The sequence below is a fragment of the Crinia signifera genome, chromosome 8, assembly GCF_055691185.1.
Source record: "Crinia signifera chromosome 8, ASM5569118v1, whole genome shotgun sequence".
Lineage (NCBI taxonomy): Eukaryota > Metazoa > Chordata > Amphibia > Anura > Myobatrachidae > Crinia > Crinia signifera.
In genome coordinates this window covers 58,710,344-58,732,160 of record NC_139224.1, presented here as the reverse complement: position 1 = coordinate 58,732,160, position 21,817 = coordinate 58,710,344, and the positions used below count along the sequence as shown (strand labels likewise).

The following is a 21,817-nucleotide window of genomic DNA, read 5'->3' as shown; positions in this document are numbered from 1 at the left end:
CTGCAGCCTTACCCCAACTAATCCCCTACAGCAGCCTTACCTTTGAGTTTTTTACATTTTTTGTTGCCTATGTCAACAAAGGTCGACATAGAAACAGTATAAGTGTACCATGTCCCCACACATGCCTTGCTTTGCTCGTCATACTTAGGACTTTAATCTAACTAAGGTATGTTGACCTCTTGGGCCCTTTAAATCAGTGCCATAATAAGTTCCTATAACTGTTAATGGTATTCGTAGCTTTTATATATAACTACTTAATTTTTGGTTATCTCTTAAAGGTTAATTTAACTTTTCAAGCAGTTATTAGTTAATAGCTGTGACCTGCTGCCAGTGTCTGTAACGGCCCAGTGCCGGCACACCACTGTGATGGGAACCACCTGTAGACAGTAACGCTTGGAGGCCGTGCCAGCACATCTTGGACTGAGTATATGCATGTAGTTGCATATGGACAATTTTCCTGCGAGTTTTTCTTTTTAATCTACCTTTGGTCCGGACTTTTCCATAAATCCTTCCTTTAGGAAGTTCCTAGGCAAATGAGATACAATCTAGAAATGGATCAAAACGAAAATATATTTATTAAGTGAGATCAGCAGCTTGTGGCAATTACAAAGACATACAATGTATAACTCCATTAGCTGTAAAGCAAAGTATACATTGCCCAGCTCATAATACTGATGGTGAATCTGCTATTCTGCAAAGGGCAGACTCACATATTTCTATTGTCTCAGTATAAAGGTCATACACAGGGCTGCCATCAGAAACCGTGGGGCCCGAGACTGACAAAATTGGCAGTGCCCCCCTCTCCAAGGAAGCATAGGTGACTGGTGGGAGGCACAGGTGGGAGGAGATACAATGGGGCGGTATGAAATAGTGCATAATCATGTCATAATAAAGTGTATCAATGCGTACCCCAACCACAGCACAGTCTGCAAACAGCCAGCCTGACTCCCAGGACGCCCATGCAGACGGGACAGCTCGGCAGGTTTTACACACATTGCCATCCCGCAGCAAAGCTAATTTGATTTGCTGCCACACTGCTGCTTCAGCGCTGAGCAGCTGACAGCTTCCGGATTGCGTTCCGCAGCGGAACACAAATCACAGAAGCTCTGTTATGAGACGGCAAAGTGAGCGTAACCTGCTGAGCTGTTCTGTCTGCATGTGTGTCCTGGGAGTCGGACTGGCTGTTTCCCATGCTGCCCGCTGACAATGCACATCACTGACCATGGGTCCCCTTGTCTGCTCAGGCCCGGGACTCGGGTCCCCACAGTCCCCTCTGATGGCAGCCCTGGTCATGCATAAAAAATACATGTTTGCCACAATTGTGCCAAAATTCTAAAGCTATTTATAAAATGGTAAATTCCATACCTTTTACCAAAAAGTATTTACATAATAAAAACTAAAACCCACGGTCCAAAGATGGCAAGTTTATTAAGAAGCTGGAAAACCATGGGAACAATTTCATTTTAAAACACAGCGGATAAAATAGATATTCAGTATATTTCATACTTCCACACAGTTCCCCATCTTTCGTTCATCCGTTTACCTCTCTGTCACTTGCTGTTAGATAGGCAGCTTTCATGTAGTAAAACTGGGCCGCTCGGATGGCGTTATACCAGCTGACGATTTCCTGTGAGGGAGAAAGATGATGGTGTTTATGTGTACACTTACTGTGCCCTGCTCGCCCGATGCTTACCACAACACACCATGCTCGTCAGGCACTGTGTCCCCACTCCACTTACACTCATATTTCATTGCTACATTGCAGTCCGTATGCACACTAATTGTATGCATACCAGTGGTGCAAGTAGAAAAAATGACTTAGCGGTACTGTGCTGCGCACCGAAGGCGCGCGTCAAAAAATGGGCGTGGTCATATGACACAAGGGGGAGTGGCTACATGACAAAACTTTATGCACCCAGTGCCAGATATGCCCCCACAGTGCTAGGTATGCCCCCAGTGCCACACATATGCCCCACAGTGCCACACATATGCCCCCACAGTGCCACACATATGCCCCCACAGTGCTAGTTATGCCCCCAGTGCCAGATATGCCCCCACAATGCCACACATATGCCCCCACAGTGCAAAGTATGCCCCCAATGCCAGATATGCCCCCACAGTGCCACACATATGCCCCCACAGTGCGAAGTATGCCCCCAATGCCAGATATGCCCCCACAGTGCCACACATATACCCCCAGTCTTTTTACGGTATGTTTAGCAAAGCTGCAAAGAAGGAGCGAACTGGTGCAAGAAAACTGCACAACATCCATATTAACTAAAGCAAGTGGAAATAACTGCATGTCATTAGCTGTGTAGTTTGAGGTCACTGCATCGAATGAGTTCTGCAATGCACACATGTTATCCCAGTTACTTACACCCAAGGTGCTGAGATAATGATGTCACTTGCTTAATGTGATCATGGAAACTACTCCGAAATCACAAGGACTCCCCTTTGCTAAAACTGGCACTTTTATGGCTTTTCTTCTGGAAAGTCCCTGTCCGTCCAGAGCACACCGCCGAGCCTCTTCCATGAGAATAGCAAATACTCCCACTGGCAGCTATTGGTCTTCTAACTCTCCTAATCCACCTCTTAGCAGACGCTCACCCTGACCACAGGCGAGGAAAGCATCCCCTCAAGTTAGCTGGCAACAATAGGGAACGAGAGTCTACTTTTGAAAATCAGTTTCAGGGAGATTGCAGGTGTTAGATGAATGCTGCGCACATTTGCAGGAGTATCAAGCTCGGCCCAAGGGGCCACCTTTTTATTGCCACTCAGGTGTGCATCCTGCAATGGCAGGTAAAATCTATCTGTCTTTGTCTAATGCAAAAACAAATCTATATGCATTGGTGTGGGATTCTGTGTTTGTATGTCCCCTAATACCCCATTCACACCAGCCTAAATTCCCAGGTTGAGTCCGGGAACAACCCGGTACTAGCGCTGGTGAGAAAGGTTCCAGGGACAAAATCCCAGGCAAATTTTAACCCAGCTAGGTACCAGGGTTGTTCCCGGGTTCAACCCGGGGACCTGGCTGGTGTGAAAGGTACAGGGTATACTTACCCGGGTCGCCATGTCCTCCGTGTCCTGTCCGACGGGAATTAATGCAGGCGGCGGGCGCAAATGACGGGACAGCCGGTGGATGATGATGACGACGCAGCTCTCCGGTGGCAGTGAGGACGCCGGAGAGCTGCGTCATCTTCATCCGCAGCCTGTCCCGTCATTTGCGCCGCCGCCTGTGTGGATCCCTGGCCTGCACGGAGGACCAGCAACCGGGGTGAGTATTCTCCCCACCTCCGCCGCCATCCCACCGACTGCCCGCCTCCTCCCCACCTCCTGCCGGCCTCCTTCCCGCCCCCTTCTCACACCAGAAAATGCAGGGACATTTCTGGTGTGAATGGGTCCAAACCCGGGAATGTCCCTGCTTGTCCCGTGAACTGAATTCCCGGGTTTGTCCCTGCATTTCTGGTGTGAATGGGGTATTATGAAGGGGAGCACATCCCCGAAACATTGAATAAATAGGAGTGTATTTTTTTGTTGCCGTTACACCTAATATACATAGCACCAAACAACATTATACACAGCCCCTGCATATTACAGCTAGTATACACAGCACAATACTACATTATACACAGCCCCAAAATTACACATAGTATACATAGCACCAAACAACATTATACACAGCCCCTGCATATTACACCTAGTATACACAGCACAATACTACATTATACACTGCCCCTGCATATTACACCTAGTATACACAGCACAATACTACATTATACACAGCCCCTGCATATTACACCTAGTATACACAGCACAATACTACATAATGCACAGCCCCTGCATATTACAGCTAGTATACACAGCACAATACTACATTATACACAGCCCCAAAATTACACATAGTATACATAGCACCAAACAACATTATACACAGCCCCAAAATTACACATAGTATACATAGCACCAAACAACATTATACACAGCCCCTGCATATTACACCTAGTATACACAGCACCAAACAACACCCCCCCCCCCCCCAACCCTATTACATTACACACACATCTGCTCTCCCAGTACACAACACTCACCCATATTTCTCCCTCGGCCAGCAGGGGACACTGCAGAGTCATGACGTATGGGATAGAGTTGGCGCTGTGGAGTCGGCACTTTAAGACGCTTTTGAAGTGGCTGGCTCCTCCCCCCTCCACCCCCACCAAGCCCCAGTCTTAGTAAAAGTGCCCGATGGAGTCGGTCACTGCGTGTGAGTCCCCTTAGGGGACTCCATTTTTTTCTTATAATTTTTATTTGAAACTTTTAATTTTTATTGAGGACAGGCATCTGCCTGCTACGTGGGACCTGGAGGGGTCCGGTCGACACTGCACGCAGTGTTTCCTCCGGTACCCATGCCACCAGAGCCACCGCTCTGGGGATCCGTAGCGGCTGCACGCAGCTTAGCAGGACGGGTCCAAGGCTTATCCCCCGCACTCCAGGAGCTGCCTACGGGTAAGCGGCGCTGAGCGCCATTAACAAGGGGGCCGGCTGTAGTGAGCGCGTCAGCCGCGACGGAGACGGAGACAGCCGCAGCGTCCAGTGCTCGCGGCGGTCTCCATTACTGTTAACTTTAAATTTGGCGCCATTAATTCAGCGCGGGAAGGACGCAGCAGAAGGGAGGAGGAGTTTACGCTCCTTCTCTCCGGCGGCGCCATTGTTACCAGCAGCAAGTCTCCTGCACGCTGTGCATTGTTACCGGCAGCGCCTGGCTTCCAGCATCTGCGACGGTCAGCGCTCTCCCTGACGATCACAGGGACACTGTGAGTCTAAGGGGTTGAATTTGGGGGCGCCATTATATATATATTGGCAGCCTGTATTGGGAGGGTTGTGGCTCCTCTCTTCCTATCGAAGCACAAGCCTCACCTATCCTTCAACTGTCCTGTAATTGCTTTTTCTGTGTGAGTGTGTGTTACTTGTTATACACTGTTTGTCATGGCTGACAGGACCACTTCTTCTAAAGCAGCCCAAAAGGTTTACACCTGTAAGACTTGTAAAGGTCAATACACGCAGCATGTTAAGGGAGTATCCCTCTGTGAGTCATGCTATGCATCTAAGCAGGGAAACAGTGTAAGCCAGTCACCTCAGGCACCCTTACAGTCCCCAGAGGCTTTGCAGGCTATTCTGGCTAACCTCACAGCAGAGCTAGCAGCATCAAAAAGGGACAGGGAGGTTTTTCAGTCCCAATTGACTCAAATTTCCTCCACAGTGGATTCCCTGCAGCAGTCGGTGACTGCATCAGGACAGGGGAAAAGGAAGGCTACTTCAGTGGTTTTTGTCACAGATGATGATAACCAACCAGACCCTGACTATATAGACGATCCTTGCCAGTATCTACCTACTGATGATATAGATGATCAAGATGTTCAGGGCATTGAGGGTCTCATAAGAGAGATCAGATCTACTCTTAATATTGCGGACTCACCGATACCGCCTCAGGTATCTATTTTTGGCAGGGTTCAGAAACAGCCAATAACCTTTCCAGACTCTGAGGAATTAGATAACCCCTTAGTAAAAGTCTGGAAGACACCTGATAAGAAGTTTCAGATGTCAAAAAGATTTCATTCCTTATACCCATTTTCGGCTGAGTCGAGAGCTAAATGGGAGACTCCCCCCACTCCAGACGCCTCTTTGTCACGTTTATCAAAGAAAACCACCCTCCCCATTCCGGGAGCAGTATCGCTTAAAGAAGCACCAGACAAGCGTCTTGATAGTGCTCTCAAAAATATTTACACTACCGCAGGTGTTATATTACGTCCAGCTCTCGCCTCCTCATGGGTAGCCAGAGCAATGGAGACATGGGCCGCTGATTTAATTAGGGGCCTGGAACAGGATACCCCCAAGGAGGAATTGCTATCCTTGGCAGAATGTATCAGGGATGCTTCTACCTATGTTGGCGAAGCAGCCTCTGATGTTTCCACTTTAGCAGCAAAAGTGTCAGCGTCTGCCGTCTTGGCTAGACGCACTGTATGGCTACGTTCTTGGCAGGCCGAACCGGAAATTAAAAAAGCGGTGGAAGCCCTCCCCTTCGCAGGAGAGATGCTTTTCGGACCTGAATTGGACAAGCTCATTTCCCAGGCCACCGGGGGGAAGTCGACCTTTTTGCCCTCTTCAGCTCCTGCACCTAAGAGGCAATTTGTAAGTCCTTCCTTTCGGTCCTTTCGGGGTAATGCTGGCTTCAGGGGGAGAGCCAGAGGTGGGTTCTCTTCCTTCAGAGGCCGCCGAGGCAGAGGGGCCAGAGCCCCCCAGACCGCTGCAAATCTCTCTCTCAATACAAAGACCTCAGATAAGCCAGTGGCATGACGGCCTACCGGCTCACTTGGGGGATCCCAAGGTGGGCGCCAGATTGTTACTGTTCGCGGAGGAATGGAGGTCTCATTGCACCGACGCATGGGTTCTTCAGATTATCTCTCAGGGGTACAAACTGGAATTTGCCACACAACCTCCAAACAGATTCTTCCCAATAGGCCTACCTCCATTGGTAGACGCACGTTTGAGCCTAGTTGGGGCCATACAAACCCTGCTCGAGGCGGGAGTAGTTATCCCGGTGCCTGTTCATCAGCAGCGCACGGGATACTACTCAAGCATTTTCGTGGTCCCAAAACCAGACGGATCTGTCCGACCCATTTTAAATCTGAAACCCCTGAACGAATTTGTTATTTACCACAAATTCAAAATGGAATCGATTCGGTCAGTTATTGCATCCCTGGAGAAGGGAGAATTTCTCCTTTCTCTAGATATAAAGGATGCTTACCTACACGTCCCAATCTGGGAACCTCATCAGCGATTCTTGAGATTCGCACTGCAGGATCGCCATTTCCAGTTCCGAGGACTACCCTTCGGACTTTCTTCCGCTCCTCGGGTTTTTACAAAAATAATGGCATGTATGACCAAGGCTCTTCGTCTGCAGGGGATAACTATTATCCCCTACTTAGACGACCTCCTCCTCAAAGCTCCAACTCGGGAAAAGCTGATAGCAGATGCCATGACAACTTGCAAGTTTTTAGTGAAAAATGGGTGGGTTGTGAACTTCAGAAAATCACAACTCAACCCATCACAACGCCTACAATTTCTGGGCCTCATATTGGACACAGTAGAGGAAAGGATCTTTCTTCCACCAGACAAGATCATAGCCCTACAAGCAAAGGTCAGACAGGTACTTCATCAGAAAAGACTCTCAGCACATCTGTGCACTCAACTCTTGGGCTTAATGGTAGCTGCGTTCGAGGCGGTCCCCTACGGTCGCTTCCATTCTCGAACTTTCCAAGAGAATCTACTATCACAATGGTCGGGCTCACACCTTCAAATTCACAAGCGCATCATCTTGTTTCAGAAGGCCCGCTCTTCCCTGCTTTGGTGGCTTCACACCCCAAACCTGCTTCAAGGACGCAGCTTCAGCCCTTGCACATGGACAGTAGTCACAACAGACGCCAGTCTCAAGGGCTGGGGAGCAGTCGCCCTAGGCCACAGATTCCAAGGACGCTGGTCCCTGCAGGAGGCAAAGCTTCCAATCAACATCTTAGAACTACGAGCAATCAGACTAACTCTACTACAAGCTCACAGTCTGCTTCAGGGTCTACAGATCAGGATACAATCAGACAACGTGACCGCAGTCGCATATATAAACCGACAAGGGGGCACCAGGAGCAGGGCAGCCATGCGAGAGGTTCGTCCAATATTAGAATGGGCAGAAGCCCACTCCAGGGCCTTCTCAGCAATCTTTATTCCGGGAGTAGAGAATTGGCAGGCAGACTATCTAAGCCGCCAGACGTTCCTCCCAGGGGAATGGTCCCTTCACCCGGAGGTCTTCCATCAACTGACGCTTCGATGGGGGACCCCCGACATAGACCTGATGGCCTCCAGATTGAATCATCAGGTCCCTCTCTACTGTGCCAGGTCCCTGGATCCAGGAGCGGTGGCAGTCGATGCCTTATCAATACCATGGCACTACCAACTGGTATACATTTTTCCACCCTTCCCGTTACTTCCAAGAGTGCTGAAGAAGCTGAAAAGGGAATCAACAACAGCCATCCTAATTGCCCCGAACTGGCCGAGGAGGGCATGGTTCTCGGACCTAAGACTAATGTCAATAGACAACCCGTGGCCCCTACCTCAAAGAGAAGACTTACTTCTACAAGGACCGTTCACCTTCCAAAACTTACGGCTTCTGCATTTAACGGCATGGTTGTTGAGGCCGAATTGCTGAAACGCAGAGGTATCCCATCCAGGGTTATTCCAACAATGCTCCATGCTAGGAAGAGTGTGACTTCGGCACATTACCACAGGATTTGGAAGTCATATATTTCCTGGTGCGAAAAGCTTGGCTATCCTAAGGCGGTGTTTAGCCTTTCCAGGTTACTAGAATTTCTCCAGGAAGGACTGGACAAAGGTCTTCGTTTAGCCTCCCTGAAAGTGCAACTAGCGGCGCTATCTGTTTTCTTTCACCGCAGGGTAGCGGTCATTCCAGAGATACAAACGTTCTTAAAGGGGGTGTTGAGGCTTCAACCTCCCTTCAGATCACCCACTGAGCCCTGGGACTTATCAGTGGTTTTGCGATACTTGCAATCAGACCTTTTTGAACCGTTAGACTCGGTACACCTAAAATATGTTACATGGAAAACCGTTATGCTAGTTGCATTAGCCTCAGCGCGTCGTGTTTCGGAGCTAGGGGCCCTATCATGTCGGGCTCCTTTCCTACAATTCTTTTCTGACAGGGCAGAATTAAGGACTAATAGTTCTTTTCTCCCTAAGGTGGTTTCTTCTTTTCACCTTAACCAACCGATTATCATTCCAGCTTTCACTGAAGACTCTGCTTCCCTAGATGCTGTAAGGGCATTGCGAATATACTTAGAGAAAACGTCAGAATTGCGGAAGACTGATAGTCTTTTTATTCTCTATTGTCATGAACGCAGGGGATGGCCTGCGTCCAAAAGAACGTTGGCTCGTTGGATGTGCATCACCATTAAAGAAGCCTACAGACATGCAGACAGGAATGTCCCTTCAACAATTAAGGCTCATTCAACAAGATCTGTTAGCACATCGTGGGCCCTGGCAAGAGGGGTTTCCCTCTCTCAGGTGTGCAGAGCTGCAACTTGGGCAAGTGCAAACACCTTTGCCCGGTTCTATAAATTTGACACCTTTGCCAAGGCTGAAACATCCTTTGGCAGGGCTGTCCTGGGGGAATCTCAGCGCTCTCCCACCCGGGAGTAGTGCTTTGGTATTCTTCCCATACGTCATGACTCTGCAGTGTCCCCTGCTGGCCGAGGGAGAAATAAGGAATTTGGTACTCACCGATAATTCCCTTTCTCCAAGGCAGCAGGGGACACTGCACGCCCTCCCAGCGCTGTGTTCTAACCAGGTTATATAGGTTCTACATGTTCCTACAGGTTGGGCCTCCCTCAGGGGGACTCAGTTAATATGTTTATATCATTCATGTTGTTATTATGTTGGATGATTCTGTTATCTATACCTCTCTTACTAACTCAGATCGTTCATCTGATTAAATATTACATGTTGTATGTTGTATATCCTCCTCCTTCTAGTTCTTCTTCACTTGTTTCTCTTCCTCTCTCGGTCACAGTTTTACTAAGACTGGGGCTTGGTGGGGGTGGAGGGGGGAGGAGCCAGCCACTTCAAAAGCGTCTTAAAGTGCCGACTCCACAGCGCCAACTCTATCCCATACGTCATGACTCTGCAGTGTCCCCTGCTGCCTTGGAGAAAGGGAATTATCGGTGAGTACCAAATTCCTTATTTTTGGAGCCTTCCTTGGAAGAACATGGAACAGGCCCCAGGCAGTGTGTTGGAGGGAGGCTGTCCCTCAGGCAGAGGAGCAGGAAGTGAAACTGCAGAGCTGGGCAGGGCTGAAGCACGGAGACCACACTGACAGTGTGGCTGCCTCAGCAGGCAGAGGGCTGGCCAGGCAAGGCTAAAGCACGGAGCAGGCAGAGGAGCAGGAACTTTGAACAGCAGACGGCAGGTAGGGCTGATAGCACGGAGACCGGTGGGCGGAGTCAGCTTCACAGAAGCTGAACTCCTGGCAGCTGAGCGGGTCACTCTCTCATTAACTGCTATAGCTGACGAACAACCCCGCGGTGCCTATCTGCGACTATCCCCGGCAGGCCCCGCCCCCAGCTTTACTTACCACACTGTGGCCGGGCGGCAGAGGCCACGCCCCCCGACAATTACATATGCGCGCATGCGCAGTAAGCAGTTCAGGGGGTATTTGTTATGGCGGTACGGGGTACCGGCACAATATGTTTTACTGGTACGCCGTACCACCCCGTACCGCCATACTTGCACCACTGGGCATACTTATTCTATGCATGATTACCTATACTCATCTCTATATACAGAGCACCTTCCATGCACACTTATTCTGTGTATTATTACCTCTACTAACTTCCTTATACAGGGTACATGCTGATTCTCTGAATTAATATACTAAAAAATTAGCAATTAGTATACATTACTTATACAGGAATTTCCTAAGTACTATCTATCTTGTGGGCCGTACACACATAGGGGGCGATTCTCTAACACAGAAATGCAGTAAAAACCCCGCTATCTGGGTTTTTACCGCATTTCTGTATGCTGTATTGTTCCTCCGCAGTGGTAGCACTGTGGAGGGAATCGCCAGCAAAAGCTGGCGATTCCCTGCAGAAGCCTGAGGGCTTCTTACCGCAGCGCTGTTTGAGGGATCCGTCACGGATCCCTCCCAGCATGCCCTGCGGCCAATGCGTCACTCTGTGCATGCGCAGATGGACTCCCGGGTCACAGGAAATGCCTTAGTATCGGCATGTGTGTAGGCCCTATAACCCTAACATCACGTTCACCTATTGCAGACATGTGGCTATATTCAGACCTGCTTGCTAGGCTGCATGTATTCGGAGCCTAGTGAGCAGGTTAACACCGCCCAGGCGAACACATGCCCCTCCCCGGCTGGATTCCCTCGCTATGCTGCAAAAGGATGTGTGCACTTACACATTCGCTCGCAGGAGTAGGCACAGAGGAAAAATCATGACTTTTAGCTGAGGACTTACTTTTCTGCTGCTGACACCATCGGCCCACCCCGAGCAGGCAGGGGAACGCTTACATTCCCTGGGGCCCGCCCAGCCATTCTATGGGTGCGCCTCCATTTTTGTGGGCATGCCCATGAAACACTGGGTGTCCACCCGGTTAATGACATTTTCCCAAAAAGCCGCTCACTGCGGGGAACTGCACATGTGCTTTAATGCGTATGCGCCCCCCCCCCCCCCCCCGAATTCGGGCCTGTGTGAGCAGCTCTGAATCAGCCCCACGGTGTAAAGCAGCCAGGTGAGCAAACAAATCCAGTTTCCTTAACATACTCTTATGTAAACCATACAGTAGCTGCACGGTTCAGCTCTGGCTGCTTGCGTTGCTTACACATCCTGCATTACACCTTTAATTCACCTTCCCATCACTGTGGTATACAAATATATTCCTGGTCTTGTTGTCCTTGATATATGTGATCTGTAAGCCGTGTTCATGTTTCATCTTCTCAGGCTGGAAGGTGGCGTTAACGCTGTCAATTTTGATTACAGCTTTTGGTTCCTTGGCCTGAAAACAATGGAGTGGCAGAAGTTAGTTAAACTAACACAAACTGTGGTAAGTAAGGGTAGTCTATAAATATGTGCTGCACTGTGCATAGGAGCCTATTTATGACACTCATAAGGCTGACAGTACCCATGATAAAACTAGCACACTTACAGGGTCTGTCCGGAAAGTAATGAGACTGATTTTTTTCACGCCACGCAGAACAGACGCATGGCGGTATAATAGGGTGGGATGGGTGGAGGGGTGTCTCAGCTACACATTCCCATAGGCGGCAGTTGCCTGCAAGACTTTAAAGTTTATGGATCGAACACTAAATTAAGTGTCCTTTTTTACCTCGTCAAGGTTCATGAAGGAGCGTACCATTGATAAACAATATGCAATCAAGTTTTGTGTTAAACTCGGGAAATTGGGTACTGAGGGCCAGATTTATTAAGCTTGGTGAAGTGATAATGTGTCTGGTTTTTGTCACCGGCCAATCAGCTCCTACCTGTGAAGTTACAAGCTTGGTTTGACAGGTAGGAGCTGATTGGCCGGTGATAAAAAACAGACATTTTGTCACTTTTAATATTTATCACTTTTAATACTTTTCAATTTTATCCTGAGCAATTAGGTATTTTTTTTATTAAACAAAATTATAATTTATAAAAGGCCCCCTCATATTAAACATCATCATATTTTCTTATTATACTCACTTCTGGCTTTATGAAATATTTCAAGGTGCCATCCATCTCTGTCAGGACGAACTTTCTCAAGCAATACTGCCCATTATCTCTTCCTCGCTTGAACAACATTCCCTCCTTCACTCCTGCAACGAAACACATTTCTGTTGACATCTAGCGGAAACTTTATAGACTGAATCCCTAAGTATTCTACCCATACTTGCCTACCTGAAAATTTTCTGTTCCTGGACTTCCCTGACTGCCATCACCTGTGGTGAGCTGGTTAACTGATAAGAAAGGTGTTTCACCACAGGTGATGGCAATCATACATTACCATGGAAGTCAGGAACAGAGCATTTTCTCCCTCATATCTAAAGGAGCCCATACACGGTCCGTTGTGTATGGCTCCGTTCTGTACTATGCGATGCGCACTCCCGCGCATCACATAGTACGGTACAAAAAGTATGTGCTGCACATACTTTTTGTACTAGGTACACATCGGATCGGATCGCAGTGCATGCACACTGCATGCACTAGGGATCCGATCCGATCCTATGTGTGCTAATTAAGTCCCAAACGGATCCGTTAAACGGACCGTGTATGGGCTGCTTAATATAGTCCAAATACAAATCATGGGGCCAATGCAGAGATGAAGGCATGCCTGTTAGTGTAGTGTATCTGGCATCAATTTGCTTTGCACATGCTCCAAAAACAAATGCATACAAATGTGAGTATACAATGTTGAATGCACTTTATTTACAATAAACTTATGACCAAAGAGGCAAAGTTGGAGTATGATGGCAGTCCTCACATACAGTAGGCAGAGTAGACCAGCAATTACGTATACGCCTGTTGGGAATCATATATTTTACAGCTACTTTAGGACAGGAACAAGAGCACACTGGTGATCACAATCTGAAAAAAAATCAAGTGCATATGGGGCCTACTGTAAATCAGACCTGATTGCAGGACAAATTTGTTCTCAAATTGGACAAAACCTTGTGCACTGCAGGTGGGGGCAGATAACATGTGCAGAGAGATTTATATTTCGGTGGGTAATATTTTTGTTGCCTGCAGTGCAACATGCTGTTGCCCAGTTGTGTGCTTTTTTGCTTTGCTAACAAATTTGAATCAAGCCGGAATGGATTTGATAGCAGTATTCGGTAGGAGGAGCCGCCGGATGTTAACACACATCCCACATCTCATCCTGACAGTTTGTTCTGGTGCCAAGACACTCGGTTTTTGTTTTGCCAAGACCGTGGATGCTACTTGGAACGAAGAGGATGCGATCTACTCCGGTGGACCCCCGTGAGTATGGTTTCCTTCCACAGGTACCCATATTATATTTCTGCAGGACCATCAGATGGATACCTGTCAAGATAAATAAGTATCTGGATGAAACAGCCCCAGGCTTCGGCCTGGGTAGGTAAATTCTGGAAGGGGCGGACCCCTTCATTGAGAGGGTCCCCACTTCTCCAGGAACCCTGCCCAGGTGACTGGTCAGGGGGTTAATGCTTTGGCCGGGGGGACTTGTATAAAAAGTCTCCTCGCGGCTGTGGCATTACCCTGCTGGTTGGGCCTGGTGCTGGTTCTTAAAATATAGGCGACCCCCAGTCATTTTGTCCCTCGTAATTTGGGAACCAGGACTGGCTATTGGGCCTGGTGCTGGTTTAAAAAATATAGGGAACCCCTATTTGGCTTGCTGCCTGATTTTTTTAAACCAGGACCGGATCTTTAGGCCTGGGGTTGGTTATGGCTTTTTTTTATATTATTTATTTATTTAGTCTTTTTTTTTTTTTTTTTACACTGAAGCCTGCACATATCTTACTGATCTGTGCAGGCTTCTGCCAAATACACCTGGAATATGAAGCATATTTTCCAGGTGTATATCCCGCTAATTGCCGGTAATTAGCGGCTGCTTAGTAAATTAGGAATCGTCATTCTTTTGAATGGTGATTCCTATTTGTAGTCTTTCGATGGCGCATACATTTGTATTCCTAAATCCGAATATGAATGTGCCATAAATATAAATACGAATTGATGTAATTTCGGCATAGTAAATGCTGAAAATACGAATACGTATAAAATAGGCGTATTTTTGTATTTGTAAACAAATACACCTATTTTAACCAAATTTTTGTTAGTAAATTTCCCCCGCTATCTAGAAGGTGCTAAATAAATAAGAAGTAGAATCTGACTGGTTGCTATGGGTAACATCCCATCTTTAATAGAACTCCCATCTTAGTAAATTTACACTAATGAGTTCTGCAGACTTAAAGAAAAAAACACCTTACGTCCTACAGCAGCGGTAGCCAACTCCAGTCCTCGAGAGCTACCAACAGTTAATGTTTTCCAGGTCTCCTCACAGAATCACAAGTGATGTAATTAGCTCCACCTGTGGATATTTGAAAATGTTTCAGCTAGTAATGAGTGCACCTGTGCAGCATCTAGGTTGTCTGGAAAATGTGAACTGTTGGTAGCTCTCGAGGACCGTAGTTGGCTACCACTGTCCTACAGCATTAAGGGTCTGAGCCTGAGATAAAACAAATGCATTTGCAGATTGGAATTTAGCTGTGCTAAAATAACGTAATGTCACGTCATCTATTGATATGCAGCATTGCTCACAGATCAGTCGATTATTGATGTTTAGCGTAGCCCTATGGTCACACAGCATGGTCGCAGGAAGACGCCAGAGACATTGCATCTGTGTACAGGGTCACTGACACAGCCTGAAACATCCCCCCAAAATGATTAGAACATGCCTGCTTTTCTGCACCCTGTCCCCCATTACCTCCCGCAGATGGTCCATGACTGTACAGCGCAGGATGATTTAGATGCAGTGCGCAGACTGACGATAATCGATCAAATGCAAATTAGAACATCGCTAAATAAGGCCCAATAATAGTAATGAATGCTGGGGAATGCTTGCTGCCGTTGCTGTCATGTCGCTCGGGTGTTCCAGAGCAGTCTGGCAGCATCACAGTATAGCTCTGCTGTACACCTGACCACAGGTGGGACCTTAGTTTGGGGGAGTTGTTATCTCTAGCAGAGAATTAGGATGAAGCTTCATAAAGCCTGGGTATTATGGCAGGTATTACCTTTACTCAAAGGAAGGGGGAAAATAAAATAATTATGTTCTATCATTTGTGTTCATGTAAGGAAAACTCAATGGGCCTGGCCAAACTATGGTTCTCCAGCTGTTGTGAAACTACAAGTTCCAACATGCTTTGCCACAGTTAAGACCCAAACACACTACAATATCGCTCATTTTGGCCCTTCTGCGGGATATAGTTTATAATATTGCTTAGTATGCACGCTCAATGCAGAGCCGCATTGCTAAAGACAAGCAATCACTTTATTTGTTGTAACACTTTGTAGGCAGATTGTGGTCCCTGTGATCCAAGATATGTAGCAATAATAAATTACACTTATTGGGGCTCTGGGACCATTTTACATTGGTTCCGATGTAAAAATCAGATCGATCGCATCGCATGCCATTTGGTTGCATGCAATGCGATCGACGCAATTTTTTTGGACCCGATGGATACAATCAAAATCGCAGGCGCCGTGCTAGGAAACAAGTACCAATAAAGCAGTCAGTATATTCCCTGCACAGAAACAAAATAACTCACCCAAATCTAATGCTCTCTACACAAGTTACATCTGCCCCACCTGCAGTGCACATGGTTTTGTCCATTTGAGAAGGAATTTGCCTTTGCAAGTGAACCAAAGTAAAGGCCAAAACCTGGCACTAATTTACAAAAACTCACAATGCTGTTAGGTTGTTATAGATGTATATAAAGAGATAAGTATATATTATCTCATAAATCCACAAATGCTCTTAGAATCCTGATAAACACTTTGGGGGTTATTTTGGTTCACTCATTCTGGCAAATTTCTTCTTAGATGGACAAAACCATGTGCACTGCAGGGGGGCAGATGTAAAATGTGCAGAGAGATTTAGATTTGGGTGAGTTATTTTGTTTCTGTGCAAGGTAAATACTGGCTGCTTTATTTTTACACTGCAATATAGATCTCACTTTGAAGTAAAACCCCACTAAATCTAACTCTCTCTGCACAAGTAACATCTACCCCACCTGGGGTGCACATGGTTTTGTCCATCTAAGAAGGAATTTGCCAGAATGAGTGAACCAAAATAACCCCTTAAGTGCTCCCACAATTGCACCAACATGTAGATAACTGTAGTCATCCTTACCCCTCGGAAGGCCGTCTGAACCATCCCTTTTCACAAATTGTTTGTGCTCGTATTTTGCCCGAATCCACTGCTCTCGCAGCACACTGTAAGGAACAGCAAGGATTAGGAAGGCTAAGGCAAAGAGTTGACCATGCAAAAAAAAAAAAAAACAATAATAGGGAAAATGTCTAATGCTGGTCATAGACAAAACAATACTGGGGCAGATGTATTAAGCCTTAACAGGAGATAAATACATGTGTGATAAGGAGAGATAAACGTCCAGCCAATCACCTGCTAACTGCCATGTTACAGGCTGTGTTTGAAAAAAGTCAGTAAGGAGCTGATTGGCTGAACGTTTATCTCTCTTATATCAGCCTTGCATTTATCTCTTGTTAAGGCTTAATACATCTGCCCCAATGATACGAGCCGACCAAACAGTTAAGGTTCTGAGTGATTCAACTAATTGCCTGATGAACGGGCACTTTCTTCACATTGCAGTATGGAATAATCATTTTTTACTGCAAGAATAATGAAACATTAGAAAATGTAAAAATAAATAAAAATCACACATCTGCTGCGTGTCTAAAGCCCAATAGACGAGAAAGTAAAATATATCACTCAGAAGTGCCCTCTGGAGCGATATCTTTTACTTTCTCATCTAGTGTGTACACTGACCATCGATTCCCCCTGCTGATGACAATATCACCAGGTACACACATCACCTAGTGTGTACCCTGCTTAAAGCTACACCGCAGTAGAGCCGCATGTTCATGACCCGTGCCATGCATATCATCACAAGGAAGGGGAGATAGAAAAACACAGGCTTGTGTGCGCGTGCAACCCGAAGTCAGTGTCAGGGGAGAAGAAAAATCCCCTAACAGGAGCGGTCATGCCCACTGACTACTATCACCAGCATCAGGTGCAGCCCTAAAAGCACATCAGAACTTGCGCATGCACAACTGCACCTTCTTCTTCCCTGCAGCTTTTAGGGACTGCATCGGCTGCAGCCCTATAACTACATCGTAGCTAGCAGAGAGGCTTCCCATTATCTCATTTCCCAGTATCTGTCAATTACAGTCCAGTATGTGATATGTAGATAGGGCGATATCCTATTGGCAGAGGTGTTTTACTACTGCTAATAGGCTAGGCTGAGGATATACTATTAGCCTTGATACCTGGCATCCCTTCTCTTCAATTCCCCAATGGGGTTATTGGGTATTATGCTTCGCATGCCTTGCATAATACACAGGGGCGGATCCAGGATAAAATGACAGGGGGGGCACCATGATAAAAAAGGGTTTGGGTGGGGGAGGGGCGGTGTTAGTGGTGCCAGTGTACATGCTAAGAGAGCGGCAGGAGAGGGTGGGAATGGAATTAAAAATAGGCCCTGGCATTTAAAGTACGCAGGCCCACCAAGGCGACAAAAGTGAAGGATGTAGTTGTGCGAGCGCCAAAGGCGCGCTCCGGAAAAGGGTGTGTGGCCACTCAACAGGGGGCGTGTCAACACCATCTTCTACACATTATGCAACAAAATACTAGACCCCATTATACTTGCCCCTTACACATGATGCCAAATGGAATGAGCCAAAATTGACATAATTCCACATGGATTGAGACAAAATTGAAATAATGCCACATGGATTGTGTCAAAATTCACATAATGCCACATGGATTGAGCCAAAATTTACATAATAACACACATGGATTAAGCCAAAATTCACATAATGCCAAATGGATTGTGTCAAAATTCACATAATGCCACACGGATTGAGCCAAATGCATAAAATGCCATACGGATTGAGCCAAAATTCACATAATGCCACATGGATTGAGCCAAAATTCACATAATGCAACACGGATTGAACCAAAGTTCCCATAATGCCACATGGATTGAGCCAAAATTCACATTATGCCACACAGATTGAGACAAAATTCACATAATGCCACACCGATTGAGCCAGAATTTACATAATGACACACAGATTAAGCCAAAATTCACAATACACTTCATAAACAGGGACATTGTCCACCAAAGGCTCGCATTAAACATTTACACCATAATGTCCTTTACACGTTAAATTACACGCCATTATGTCCATTATGTGTTATGCCAAACACCATAATGCCTATTAAAAATTATGCTACATAAGTGCTGCTTCTCTACATGCTCATTGCCAAGGGTTCCATGCTCATTGCCAGAGGTTCCATGCTCGTTGCCATGTGGGATTACATGCTCATTGCCAAGGGGGAATACATGCTCATGGTAAATGGGGGACAGCCGCCGCCAGGCAGAAGTGATAGCCACTGACAGTGGCAGAGCCTGGCTGTATTCAGAGCACTTCAGGTCCCGGCTATTTGAAATAATACCCCTTTCACACCAGAAAATGCATTCCCAGGTTGGCCCCTTTTACACCAGCCTAGTCCCTGCATTTTCTGGTGTGAGGGGGAGAGAAAACCACCCCTCCCCCCTTTAACTAGTTATCTAATTTAACCGGCTATATCTTCGGAACCAACCAACAATTTACATGAGACAAGTATTATATTGAAGAACTTTTGAGTGGGCTTTGAATGATTTTGGTCCAGTGAAACTGGAACGTTTGGTTCCAGAGTAATTTGTCCTCAAAGAACATGAACAGCCATGAAATTACATTTCAAAAATAAAAAAATCGGTTTACACGCAATATCTCTGGAACCGATTGACCGATTTGGACCAGACTGGAGGCCCAGCGATTTGGAATTGAATGAAATCAACCCCAAGCTTCTGTGATGCCAGGGCGGGAACTGGCAGCCGTCGGAATCGGGTGGGGGTCGGAATTGACGGGTCCCATATTATCCTATGGGGAAAAAACGTTACAGGTTTGCCAGGCGATATCTCCGGTTCCCGGTGGGCTAGAGACACGGGGCTGGGCTCGTTGGAAAGCCCTGGTCCTCAGCTACAAAATAAATGACAGGGGGGGCACGTGCCCGGGTGCCCCCCCCCTGAATCCGCCACTGATAATACACAATAAACAGCCACCGGGACCTGCAATAACACGTGTTGTTGCATGATCGCAAATCTATGTTCGGCCAATAAAAACAGCTGCTAATAGATACTGCGATAATGACCAACGTTCATTAATCAAGGATAACCGGTCAAAAATCCATCGGGGCTAATAGAATATCGGCAATAGTGCTTCCCATATGAAGCCAGTTCAATTACTATGGGCTTACTGGTGATGGTAGATTTTTACATGATTGCAGACCTTCGAAAATCTACCACTGTTTCTAAACATGAATCAGGCTCATTGTACATATTACAGGGACAAACAAGGTCGTTTTTGTAGACCATTGCATGATGACTAGAAATGTACAGATATCTTGGCTGTTTTGCTTACTGACAGTCCTTGTGTGTGGGTTGGTAGTAATACACAGGAACATGGGCCTCGTATATTGCTTTAGCCAAGTCATTCCCGTGCCTGTCAAGAAACTGAGAGAGCAAAATGTGGGTTAGTAAGGCAAAGTAAAATAATACAAAGCTGATGAATACTGTGTATGGATTTTTGTTGATATAAGTCTGAACTTCACTGCAGCCTTAAACGTTTTAAAAGGCAAAAAAAACGGCAATATACCGTTTTAAAAGTGTGATGTGAAAGCTACATCACAGTCATGATACACCAGGAAGCAAATTATAAATAATAATAATTACATAGCTAGGATAAATCATGTCCACCTATTGCTTGGGTCAACCTTAAGACCATGTCAGCCTTTTTCTGGTGTCAACTTTTGGCCTGTCGACCAAAAGTTGTCGACCTATTGACTGACAACCATATTACTATGGACCCGATGAACACACCTAAAACATACACTGTGGGCCAAATGTAATAGGGTGAGAGTTTCAGAAAGTGAGAGATTTTGGGAGAGTTTCCCCATGTTTTTTAAAGCAGCAATCAATTACATGGCAGAATCAACCTGGTTTTGCAGTGTAATTGATTGCTGCTTTAAAAAAAGGGGGAAAACTCTCCCAAAATCTCTCACTTTCTGAAACTCTCACCCTTTTACATTTGGCCCCGTGTGTTGGACAATGTTATTTCACGATGAACGTATCCACTCATGTTCGCCAAACGATGGCCCTGCTATACTATAGGGAATGGGGCCAATGCATGTTCTGCAAACGGCACAGGCTGACACCTTATGGAGGTACAAACAAGTATTGTAAATAGCTACTGTGTTTATGTATGGGATGATCCTTATAATCTCCTTCCCTCACAAAAATGTGATGTGGTCAAAACCCAGAGGTATTGTGGCGGTTGGGATCCCGACATTGGTATTTCAACCACCGGGATTCTGACCCCCAGGATCTCATACCGAAACCCACAAAAACACAGGATGGACACCTGCATTAGAAACTTTCCCAAAACTCAGTCAGCCAAAGACGGACTAAATACTATATCTCCATGAACCAGCTATCCATATTGAGAACGGCTACTGGAGAGTCAGATGGTCACGATCATAAGTAAGAGAGAGAAAAAAGAAGAATCTAGGTACACGGTTTTGATTTAAATTGTATGCCCCTTAAACACGGTTTCATTTGGTCTATTTTTCTATTCGAATTTGCTTAAAAAAGCAAAATTGAATTGAAATCAAATTGATATCGATTTTCAGCCGCATTTGAAGCTGATTCGATCCCGATGTGCGGCCCCACAGCATGTAAATGGAATAGAAAAATAGACTGTACGATAATAATCCAAATTGAATGCGTTTTTGCTTGCCATTCAACTCGATTCGATCCCAATCGAACCGTGGTCGAATCACAAGCAAAATCGCACCGTGTGTGCACCCCTTTAGTTATAATTTCACTTTTATTATGTAGTTTTAAATATAATGGGAGAAATCTTATGCCCCGCACAGTGTCACATAGGCCCTTATTCTGATTGAGTCGGATGGCTCCGTGTGTGGTCGGACGTCTGATGTTTGGTATTTGCGCATGTGCAGAGGCGTATCTGTGCATGTGCGAACACCTCGCACATAGGTAGCCCTCGCCTCGTACGTCCGAACACGGAGTGAGGTCCGTGCAGAAACCGGTCGTACGGAACCATCCAAGCAGGAGGTGGAGAGGGGCGTGAAGGACTATTTGGGCTCATTACCATATGCGTATGGGCGTTCCCATGAAAACGCTGGGTAATGGTAATGCGGCCGTGAAGCACATGTGGGGAGTGCACTGACATAGCCAGGTGTCAGCTGCCCGCCCATATCCCTGCTTTCATACGGAAAAATGTCCGAGTGGTCTGGAGCACTCGGTGCTGCCTGACCGCTCGGTCCATCATTCGATGGTCAGTGACCATCGGAGGATGGGGAGGTTCCC

General features: G+C 46.4%; 1 protein-coding gene across 1 annotated transcript in view; it reads right to left on the bottom strand.

The window, feature by feature from the left end:
• LOC146026108 (arf-GAP with dual PH domain-containing protein 1-like) overlaps positions 1 to 21,817 on the bottom strand; it is a 48,075-nt gene that overhangs the window by 7,705 nt on the left and 18,553 nt on the right. The window contains exons 4-9 of the mRNA XM_083156496.1: positions 19,851 to 19,942; positions 16,498 to 16,580; positions 12,315 to 12,427; positions 11,479 to 11,625; positions 1,544 to 1,627; positions 483 to 545 (exon numbers count right to left, since the gene is read on the bottom strand). Of these exons, the coding sequence (XP_083012622.1) occupies positions 483 to 545; positions 1,544 to 1,627; positions 11,479 to 11,625; positions 12,315 to 12,427; positions 16,498 to 16,580; positions 19,851 to 19,942 (582 nt within the window). The remainder of the gene's footprint in view (positions 1 to 482; positions 546 to 1,543; positions 1,628 to 11,478; positions 11,626 to 12,314; positions 12,428 to 16,497; positions 16,581 to 19,850; positions 19,943 to 21,817) is intronic.